The sequence below is a fragment of the Oryza glaberrima genome, chromosome 1, assembly GCF_000147395.1.
Source record: "Oryza glaberrima chromosome 1, OglaRS2, whole genome shotgun sequence".
NCBI classification, from domain to species: domain Eukaryota; kingdom Viridiplantae; phylum Streptophyta; class Magnoliopsida; order Poales; family Poaceae; genus Oryza; species Oryza glaberrima.
The window spans coordinates 35,188,703-35,200,370 of NC_068326.1; the positions used below are offsets into that span (position 1 = coordinate 35,188,703).

At 40.7% G+C, this 11,668-nt stretch overlaps 1 protein-coding gene across 1 annotated transcript; it reads left to right on the plus strand.

Annotated features, from left to right (window-relative positions):
• The first annotated feature begins 7,751 nt into the window (after positions 1-7,751).
• LOC127764179 (U-box domain-containing protein 4-like) lies at positions 7,752-11,607 on the plus strand. The gene is made up of 5 exons (XM_052289053.1): positions 7,752-7,922; positions 8,687-8,959; positions 9,113-9,214; positions 9,301-11,259; positions 11,346-11,607. Exons 2-5 carry the CDS (start codon positions 8,690-8,692, stop codon positions 11,403-11,405), a joined length of 2,391 nt encoding a protein of 796 aa, XP_052145013.1. The 5' UTR covers positions 7,752-7,922; positions 8,687-8,689; the 3' UTR covers positions 11,406-11,607.
• Positions 11,608-11,668: the final 61 nt, after the last annotated feature.

The window sequence follows — 11,668 nt, forward strand, 5'->3', positions numbered from 1 at the left end:
AGGAGCCGGGCATTTATAGAGCCGGGGGCAAGCGACACGTGTGGCCCGTGCGGCCGCAGCCGCGATAGCGCACACGTGGAGCAGATGCGATGCGAGCCCCCGCCCCGCGCTGACCGTTTGACCGCGACACGTGGGCGCCCCGAGAGGCGGCGCGGATTCTGTCACTGCTTACGTCACGCTTCTTGGACGCACGCGCGGGCCCACCGCGCAGTGACGTGGAGAGGGGAGGAGGGGGGGCGTTCCGTTTTCGGGAAGGGGCCGCAGGGTGGGCCACACGGCCCACGCAGGCGCCGCCGCCGATGGGCCGGCGACACGTGGGGTGGGGGAGCGGTTGGGCGGCGAGGGAAAAGGGACGGGTTTTTTTTTTTTTCTTTGTTGCTGTGCGCGTGAGCGCGAGGGGGACGTGGTGGGATAAGGATGCGGAGATAGATGACGATGATGAGGCGATGAGTTATGTGTGTTTGGTGGCATAGTTGGGGGGTTACAGGTGAGTAGTGGCAGAGCCAGCAAATTTACTCTGTGACATCGATTATCATTACTATATATTTTAGTGGGATTATTTGTGTAAATTTCAACGGATAAATATAGAAAATTTAAGAAACTCTAAACGATGATTGTAAGAAACTATGGGGTCAACGGACCCCACAGCTTTGACATAGAACCATCACTGTAAGGTAAGCGTTTGTATTTTGGAAGAAAGAAAAAGGATAAAGGGGTTGTGACTGTAGCCGTAGCTGGCATGTTGCTCATAAAAGTAGGTCTAAATTGAAATACTTTTAACTCTTTTAGCAATACCACTTTCAACTAAAATGGTTTTTTTTGTGTTATTATAAAGGGTTGTTTGCTATATGTACAATTTAATTTCATGTTTAAGTTGTTAATTTGCACCAAACCTTCTTCTCGATTTTTTATCACTACACTTAAGTTCAGTGGCGGAGACAATAAATTATTAGATAAAGTTACTTTGTGAGATCGATTATTATTATTAAATATTTCAGTGGGATTATTTGTGTAGATTTGAATGGATTTCCATGAAAAATTTAGTACTCAAGAATGAATGTGAAGAAGCTGTAGGGTCATTCGACCCCACAGCTTTCACATAGACCTCACAACTTTCACATAGATCCATCACTACAGGTGAGCGTTTTTTGGAAGAAAGAAAAAGGGATGAAAGAGGCTGTGACTGTAGCTGTAGCTGGCATGATGCTTATAAAAGTAGGTCTAAATTGAACGTATTTTTAATTTTTGGGTAATAATACCACTATCAACTAAAATGGGTCTTCTTTCTTTCTCTTTGTGTTATTATATAGACTTGTTTGCTATATGCACAATCTATTGATTAAGTTGTTAACTTGTACCAATCCTTCTCCTCGATTTTTCTTATCACTACACCTAAGCTTCGTAGGGGAGTTAAGAAATTATTAGATAGATTTAACCATGTTAAGTACTCCCTCAGTTCTATAATATAAGGGATTTTGAGTTTTTCTTATACGGTTTGACCACTCATCTTATTCAAAAAATTTTGGAATTATTTTTTTTTGATTTACTTTATTATCCAAAGTGCTTTAAGCACAACTTTTCGTTTTTTATATTTGCGCAAATTTTTTTAATAAGACGAGTGGTCAAACAGTACAAGTAAAAACTTAAAATCCCTTATATTATGGAACGGAGGGAGTATCTGCTACAAAATTAAACTTTCAATTCCTAATTTAAATAAAAAATTAATGCGGCCGCCTTAAGTTGTTATTCCTCATTTTTTTTACATTTATATATTTTTTGGTTCATACAAAATTATGACGTGAAGTTCACAGCTACAACTTACACGTGAAAAAAAATTATGAAACTATCAAACTATTTTGATGACAATCCAATGATGCGATTTCGTGATCTAACTACAATAAATTCTCATTGACCCGTCAACATTGAAAGTTTGCACATTTGACCAACGAAAATTCAAGGTGTTAAATGAAAGAAAAACCGAACGTGCTTAATAGTTCATATACCAGGGAAGAAAAACGGAAAAGATACCGAACACATTTTAGACCCCGAAACCTGCACCCGCACAAGATCAACAAATTCAATTCAGATGCCGCACACAAAGGCAAAGGTAAAAAAGGTAGCCAGGTTAAGAACCACTTGGGTGTTTTTCTTTTCCTTTTCTTGTTCCTTTTCCGAGTAAAGAAGCACTTGGAACTCGCATATAGGAAATAGGACACGTGATGTAGAAATGCGTGCAGTCTGTAACATATCACTCTTGATCTTAAAGAACTTGGTATTTTCAAATTTTAGCATATATACATTCGTGTTATTAAATTATTGGTAGACGTGATGGCAAGCTAGATAAATTTTGATAGAGTTTTTAACTGCGAAAATTCTCAAAACAGCTAAAATTTATTTGGACAAATGGTAAACTTATTGTTATCATATCAAAATTTAATGGCGTAAAGATTCGGTATAACTAAAAATGACAACAACATTATACCATTTTTAGTTATAAAAGGCGACACACATACCGGATGAATGTAAATTGATCGATCAGCTTGCGAGATAAAGCAATCGATTAATATTGTTTTTGAGAACTACAGTATAAAGCAATCGAGATTAGGCTTGGCATTAGATGCCGATTAGGTGATCGCCGCGCCGTTAGTCAACACCACCTTTCTTCTTCCTCCTATCTCCTCCATGACCATGGCTGCGTCGCCTCGCCCACGTTGCTTTCTGACCGATCAGTCACCATTGGATTAGATCAAGCTAGTTAATTATTTATTTTTTTCCCGCGCGTGGCTTTGCCTTTTTCCTGCTATGTCCGTGTCTATCCTTGCTTGGAATATGCTTATTTTTAATTTTTTTTAATTTGCTGGACTAACCAGGGATCGATCGAGCTATTTGTGCAGAGCATATTGCACGACGTGGTCGATGATGGACGTGTCGCCTCGAGGAATTAATGGTGACTTTCGTGGCAGGTTTTACGAGTTCTCTTGCTTCTTTGTTGTTTTTTCTCTCTCGTGTTTGTTGCACCGTTCGCGCGGTTTTAATTAGTTTGATCGAGACGGTGAATGTTTTGATCATGTTATCATGTACTCCTATCAACTCGTGCCAAAATAATAACACGTGTCATTAAATCTAATTAATGTCACAATGTTTTGTTGGATTAGAGAATGATAAGCTGAGAAGAAGAAGTGAGAATTATCTACAGTACTAATGATGCAGTAATAGACACCTACGTATGGATTTAGATCCACGTGGCGGATCCAGAAAGAAATAGGTGAGAAATCTGAACAAACTAGATAAAAACTACAATTAATCCTCCCTCCCATCTACATATATGGTAAAAAATTATAATGGTGGCTTCGTGGGACTCTCATGGTCTTCACGACTTCACGCTGATGGGTCACAAGACCTCGCTGCCTCTATGCTGGATCCGCTCATGTCCATGTGTCAACCACTGCTATTGTATGGGTAGTACTCCCACCGTCCTATAAAAACGAATTTAGGTCTTAAATTTAACATATTATAGTTTGTTTATATTTATAGTAGTAGGATGTGTCACGTTCGGTAATAGGTTGGTTTTTTTTATGAGGCGGGGGAATATCGCAGAGCATCTACATCTGAGAAGAAGAGTTGCGTTTCGTACGTGCTCGAAACGCCAGGTACGCGATGCGATCGGAGCCCAAAAATGCATGCAAGCACAGGCAGGTTGCCATCTGTACGTATCGTCGTGTAGACTGGATATGATCAAGTCAAAAGTTTTTTTTTTCTTTTGATGAAATATATTCCACGGGGTAATGTAGACAGCGTGCTTATCTCTTCTTTACCTGTACTTGGTGCCTCCGCTGTTCGGTTAATCTGGACGTTTTTAACACACCGAACCTTCCGAGGAATTCTTTTGCCGCGTGCCAGTGCTAGCTATGCGTGATGCTGACACACTGTATTATACACCGAGCTAGTTGCATATATGCAGCCAAAGATTGGGTCGCCAGCTAGCTTGGGTTGTTCGATCGATTGATGTCTTCGTACTCATCTCGCACTCACGCACACCCACACACAGCATCTTAATTCATATATTAATCAATATCCGGTATATACTTATATAATTATTAAAGAAGAAAAGCCATGAAAGGAACATCATATCTCTAGTGCCATCCAAAATTATTCCAAATTAATTCTACGTACCATAACTACCCGGAACAATTCTAACCACTAATCAACCTTTAGGCCGGTTAGACTAAAGGAACTAGCTAAGGAAATTTTAGTGACAAATCTTTAACACGTGGGAGCTAGCTGGCATATGGCTAAGAACAATGGGCGGAGCGAATGAATGACAAATTAAAGAATGGGCGGAGCGAATGAATGAGAAAGAACGCCCTGTAATTACGCAGTGGAAACACTGGTTTTTCTCTGCTACTCCGTATCTCCCTAAGAGTATGATGCTCTATGACTATTATCACCCTGTAACTTCCATTTTATCCATCTCAATGAAAATTCAGGTGGGTAAACTCCCCCACCCCATAAACATTAAAAAAATCAAATTAATGAAAATTGCGTGCATAAGAATTAACTTTTTTTTGTTTATTATGTGTTACTAAGTACTTTTTAACATATATGCACCTTCCACTAAAAAAACATGTACACATATACGTAACTGGTAGTTTCCATTATATGTACTACTATTTAAAGATAATAGTCATCACCATCACCATTACTAACATGTGAGGCAAGATATTAGAATATGGGGGAGTTGTCTGAACTATCTTCAATTTTCTAAGTATGGTTTTTTATTTGTTTTCTTAAGATGAAAGGTTGTGTTTCAATCAATTAAAATATATTTTTTTAACAAGGCCTTAATTTTGCTATTTTCATGCTCCGCTATAACGCACTGGCATTTAGCTACTACTAGTATCTAAAAAATTTACAATGGATGCATGGTTTAATTGAACTCCAAACGCCCAGAACTGTACTGCGATATATAAATCCGGTCGGTCATATATATAACGCATTTGGTAATGTCCACACATTTTCTATCTACCATATATTCCAAGTACCCATCACAGTAATTAATTTATTCCAATGAACTCACTTCAAACTATGAAACTAAAGAGACTATTTAATTTACAAGCTAGGAAAAATAAAATTAATACTTGTCATTCTAGCTTCGTCCTAAATTAAACATTTCATATTTATCTTTAACTATTAATTTCTAAGAGTTTGTACAGTTTAACAACATAAAAGTTACATATTTTGAAAGTATTTATTATGATGAATTAAAATATATAAATACGATGTTAAAAAAAATCTAGAAGTTGGAAGTCAAAGATAGAAATGCTTGGCTTAAAATAAAGCTAAAACGAAAGTTATTCGAAACGGAGGAACGATATATAACTATCAGGTTCAATTAATTCATATATATTATTCTGTAAGAAAGATATACTACTCAATTCAGTTAGCAAACCTTTAATTAGCGTGTAGGGGCTTAAGTCAGTCATGCATCATGATCAATATGGTTATGTAGTTAACTTGTCAAGAAAGACACGTTAACCAACTACGGTAAAAGTGTGTATCAGCTACCAAGAGAGAGAATCATATTTAACATGCATTATATCTAGAAGCAACGTGTTTACGTATGCATGAAGTACTGGGGGCATCATCATATCCACTACCACGTATATATAATATCCAAACAGCTTAAATTAATTTAACCACCGTGACTTTGTTATCCTGATCAATGGATCAATATATAATATGTGTCAGCTAAATTAAGCTGCTCTCTGCAAGCTACAGGCTTAATTTTAAATTCATGACCAACTGATGCTTCCAAAGATGAAAGCAATCAAAGCTCTTTTGCATTAGCTAGTTTAATCATTCACTCAGGCTGTCTCTTGATCACTCGGCACAAGGAAGTGCATATTATATGCAGCCTGATTAGCGTTTGGCTCCAGAGATGAAAGCATCGGTTAACCTAACACTCCATGATCTCAGTTTGGGGGTAATTTTGTATTGGCGATCTGGATGATTCCATATGATTAGTTTTATGCCTACTTGCCTCAATTGCCTTGGTGATGAGGTACAGCACATCAGATTAGTCTAACTCTGCTTTAATTAGTGGCATTGCATGTTAAGTAAGTCTGGATGCATGCATACATGAACTAATGGGGGACAGGGCAGGATACCGTAGTTAATTAGCAAGTTATGTCGTGATTCCTAGTCCACGGACAGGTTTCAACATTCTGCGTGCATTGTCCTTTGGATCAAATAAATGCTAATTAAGCTGGCTACTTTAGTTACTTGATTAATTAGCCCCGTGTGTCGTTTCTTAACAGCAGCTCATCGTTTCAGAGTTATCTGTGGGTATATGTATACATTCTATAGAAAAGATGCTCATAATTTTCACAAGCATGAGAATGTTTCTACGGTTGATTTTCTACCTAAATGAACCTATCGAAATTCTTTTGTTGCAGAAAAATATATTAATAATTCAACTAGGACTACTATACTACTTTATCCGTCCTAATATATAGTCATTTTTAAGGTTGGCACGTGTATTGAGAAAGTAGGAGAGAATGATTGAAGGAAATATGTGATTAGTTGAAAAGAGAAAGGAGGTGAAGAATAATGATTGTGATTGGTTGAGAAGAGGAGGTAGGTGAAGAAATAGCTTTATTTTGGAACTAAGTTACTGTGCTAGAAATATCTACATTAGAGCAGGTAAAATAGCAGATTATAAGTCAGCTATAAACATATTTTAAGAAGATAAAATAGGATAGAGAAGAACAGCGGGCTACAGATTTACAACCGGCTGCAGCACAGACTTCAAGATGCAATGTGTGTATGACAAGTGGGATCAGGTATTAATATTGTAGTAACTATTGTATGAATTGGCTATTAAATTGACTATAGATGATTTGGAGCTAGTAATTGGCTATACTGTTAAACTTGCTCTTTGCTCCTGTAATATCAGGCTCTGTTTAGTTCCCAAAAACTTTTCGCAAAAACATCACATCGAATCTTTGGACATATGTATGGAGCATTAAATATAGATAAAAAGAAAAACTAATTGCACAGTTTGCATGTAAATCGCGAGACGAATCTTTTGAGCCTAATTAGTCCATGATTAGCCATAAGTGCTATAGTAACTCACATGTACTAATGACGGTTTAATTAGGCTAAAAAAAAATTCGTCTCACGATTTTCAGGCGAGCTATGAAATTAGTTTTTTCATTCATGTCCAAAAATCTCTTTCGACATCCGATCAAACGTCCAATGTGACAATCAAAAATTTCCATATCACCGACTAAACAAGCCCTCGTATGCGCTCAATTTTTGAATCCTGACACTAGCAGAGTAGGGCCAGAACTAGTGATTCTCCGGGCCCACCAGCCAGCCACAGCCGAGCACACAAACCTCGGTCCGTACACGGCGGCTCACGCGCTGACACGGCGCATGAGCACAAAAAAGCGAGCGAGGTGGGACCCACCTCCTGAGGAGGAAAACGGTGGGCCCACCCGTCAGTCGGCGCAGGCCGGTACAACAGCACTGCGAGACTGCCGGTGGGGCCCGCGGGTCTCAGGTGGGGAGCAGTTGCTGCCGTCAAGCAGCCGCATCCGCCCACCCCGTGCACCCGGTCTACCGTACGCCTCCCCCTACCTGCAGATGGGCCCTACCTGTCAGTGAAAGTACTGTTCCCGGTTCACGGTGAGCCGGGTCTAGTTTGGCCTCTGTCTCCGCAACGACCCCCACTCGGGGTGGGTCGCTGCTGCCTCGTGTTCACACGCTACCCCGACTCGTCGCCTTCGCCTTGCTCGTCTTCGTCTCCGCCTCCTGCGACGAAGCGAAGCGAGACGCCTCCGCCTCGCGCGAGCCACCACGAGCACCTCGACGCGGGAGTCCGAATCCTCCTCCTCCCCCCTCCATTGGAGGACTCCGAGGTAACGGGGCTTCTTCTCCTGCTCTGGCTGCTGTTCTGCTCTGTTCTGCGCGCGTGGTGTGATCGCGCTTGGTTACCTTGCGGTGGGGGATCGAGGGAGAGGGTTGGGGGGGGGGGGGGGGTGCTTCGTGCTGCATTTTGTGCTTGGATGGTGGAACTCGCCATGGTTGGGTTTGGGAAGATTTGAGCTTAGTTCGGTGCGCTGGTGGTGGTGGATGTATTGTGTACTGGACGTGGTGATGGCGTTTGTTTGTGGTGGTGGGCAAGTACGGCATGGGGTTTTCGAGATTTCTGTGCGGTTAGGGTTTGTGATAGTGTGGGGATAGTGCTTCGGTGCTTGTATTGGGGCAAAAATGCGTGTTCGGTGAGCTTGTTTGTATACAGTTTGGACTAAGTAGTTCTGAATTTCTGATGATCACCAATTGTTTTACGACACTGACGAGAAGTTTCGATGCTATCACGCCTAAATTTGTTGCTTTCCGTTCCAGGTATAAGCACGGAATTTATGTCTATCTTAGTTCACATATATAGTAGATAAATAACAAGGCATGGTTAGTCATGCTTGGAAGTTAGCTAGCAGCTCATTTTCACTGAAACGTGCATGCTAACCTGCTTGTTATTACTCAGCTATTTTTCTTACGCATAACTTCGAATGACAGTGGAATGCACCTGCTTGTTTGTTTAGTCACTCTGAGCCTGTTTGAGCTTCCCCGTTCCTTTGTCTCCGCACCCGAAGTGAACTTAATTTTTGATTTGTTTATGTAGGTGATGGATTCAGTGTCATTGTCACTACTCGATAGTATTTCAAATTTCCGGGTGCTGTCTTCAAGCAATGCCTTGAAAACAGAGCTAGTTAAGAAATATTGCCAAACGATGGATGGCATCCTTGATCACTTGGAGGTGGCCCTAAACAGAGCTTTTCCTCAGATTACTCCAGATGGTGAACTAAGTAAAGTGCTTGAAGAACTTGGCGCTACCATCAATGAAGCGACTGAGCTAGTTGGAGGCTGGAATCAAATGATGAGCAAGATTTATTTTGTAACTACTTTGTCCTTTCCATGATAAATCTCCCTATTCATTAGTCACTACATATACAATGCTTTAATTTCCATCCAAGTAGGATTTCCCCTATTATTCTTCTTAATATGCTACTTAGTAAATAACTCACTATGAGTAATATATTGGGTGCAGGTTATTCAGGCTGATTCAATTATTGCCAAGATGCAGATATATGTATTCGAATTATGCCAAATTGTCAATTCTCTCATGCAGATTGAGTCAATGCATTTGGAGGTGATAAAAAAAATCCTTTCACATCTTCTCAGTGACATTGTTTTGACATCTGATTTTCTTATCAGTGTGCTTCTTGCAACTTGCAGGATCTTGAACACGATAGCTGTGGAAAAATTTCAGATGTCATTAGGGAGGCTTCCAGGGCTTTAGCAGGGGAAGTTATGCCAAATTCAGAGGAATTTGGAAAGATTCAAACTACTTTGAGCTTATCCACAAATCAGGAGTTGCTGATGGAATATGTTGCACTTGTTAAGGTTAAAACAAAAGGTAATCATGAAGATAACAAAGAAATGGATGATATTAACGATATTGTTGAATTAGTCAACCATATGCTTGACAAACATGTGGAAGAAAAGCAAACACGTAGCATTGATGGAGTGACCATTCCTGCTGATTTTTGTTGTCCTCTTTCCCTTGAACTAATGTCGGATCCAGTGATTGTGGCATCTGGTCAAACGTATGAGCATGTTTTTATCAGAAAATGGTTTGATCTGGGATACAACATTTGTCCAAAGACACGCCAAATATTGGGACACACCAAATTGATTCCTAACTTCACTGTCAAACAGTTGATTGAAAATTGGTGTGAGGTACATGGTATAATGCTACCAGATCCTGTTAAACTCTTGAGTTTGTGCTTCCCTGTTTCCCTCAACATCACAGATGGAAGTGCAAGTGCAGACAAGTCTGGATCACCAGAACACTGCCAATTGGTAGCTGCATTGCATCCAAAAGCACAGTGCGCATCGGATGATAGTCATCATTATAATTTGATACATGAAAACTCTGATTCAGATGATAGAGTGTCATCATTTGGAGACACAGATGATTCTGAACCTGATTCTTTAAGATTATCAACAGAAACTACTGCAGCAAACAAATCTCTACTTGATGAAAAAACTGATCGTTCTGATGGTCTTAAGCAATTGAGAGACAATGGTTTTCAAGTTTCTGATGAGGAACAGTATCTCGAAAGGAATGGTAAAAGTCATATCAGCAGCCATCATCAACTTGAAGTTGATGGAGAGAATGTCAGGGTACAAGCATCAAGTGACATCAATGCATCTGAAGTTATGCAAGATGATCCGGTCACCACATGTTCAAAGGTATCAGATAACCCTCCTAGATTGGGTGGTGTTCGTTCTCGAAATCAGCCAAACTGGTGGAGACAGTCTAATAAAACTATTCCTAGGATCGGATTGTCATCTTCGACAGATTCAAAACCAGATTTTTCTGGCAATGATGCTAAAGTGCGTAATCTTATCGAGGAACTGAAAAGTGATTCTGCTGAGGTCCAAAGGTCAGCAACAGGAGAGCTCCGCATTCTTTCTAGAGACAGCTTGGAGAATAGAATTGCCATCGCAAACTGCGGAGCAATCCCCTTCTTGGTGAGTCTACTTCATTCTACAGACCCCAGCACACAAGAAAATGCTGTGACAATTCTCCTGAATTTGTCATTGGATGACAATAACAAGATTGCCATAGCAAGTGCTGAGGCCATTGAGCCTCTCATCTTCGTTCTTCAGGTGGGAAACCCCGAAGCGAAAGCCAACTCAGCTGCAACTTTATTCAGCCTCTCAGTCATTGAAGAGAACAAGATCAAGATTGGACGTTCCGGTGCCATCGAACCATTAGTAGATTTACTGGGAGAAGGTACCCCGCAAGGGAAGAAGGATGCAGCTACTGCACTCTTCAATCTGTCGATATTTCATGAACACAAGACCCGCATTGTTCAGGCTGGGGCTGTCAACCACCTGGTGGAGCTGATGGATCCAGCTGCTGGGATGGTTGATAAAGCTGTTGCTGTTCTGGCAAACCTTGCGACTGTGCATGATGGAAGGAATGCCATTGCTCAGGCAGGAGGCATCCGGGTACTGGTTGAGGTTGTTGAGCTGGGTTCTGCACGTTCAAAGGAGAATGCCGCTGCTGCCCTGCTACAACTCTGCACAAACAGTAACAGGTTTTGCACCCTGGTTCTTCAAGAAGGCGTCGTGCCACCTTTGGTTGCATTGTCGCAATCAGGCACAGCCCGTGCAAGAGAGAAGGTTAGTATTATAATCTTGTTTCCTAAAACTGACAAGCTCATTTCTATCCTAAAACTTCCTTCAAACCTTTACGTATTTATGCGCAGGCTCAGGTTCTTCTAAGCTATTTTCGCAACCAGCGCCACGTCAGGGTTGGGAGAGGGTAAGTCTACGCAATTAAGCAGCAATGCGGCGGTCTGATTATTTGTTCCATGATCCTTGTTGGCCGGGCAATAAAGAGATGTATATTCCATCCTAGTCGTAGCATATTTTTTCTGGTAGTGATTCCAAATGATTGATGTCACAAGTTGCTTCCTGTAAAGAAGACCCATCTATTGTGTATACATGGTTTTCACGATATTTAGTTCACTTCTGTACTGAAATTTCTAGGCTTAGCTTGCTATTAGAGTTAAAACGGACCACATAATCG

Coding starts and splice junctions, on each gene's coding strand:
- LOC127764179 (XM_052289053.1), top strand. CDS start 8,690: ATGGATTCAGTGTCATTGTCACTACTCGATAGTATTTCAAATTTCCGG. Junction 8,960..9,112: donor TGATGAGCAAGATTTATTTT/GTAACTACTTTG, acceptor TATTGGGTGCAG/GTTATTCAGGCTGATTCAAT. Junction 11,260..11,345: donor CAGCCCGTGCAAGAGAGAAG/GTTAGTATTATA, acceptor ATTTATGCGCAG/GCTCAGGTTCTTCTAAGCTA.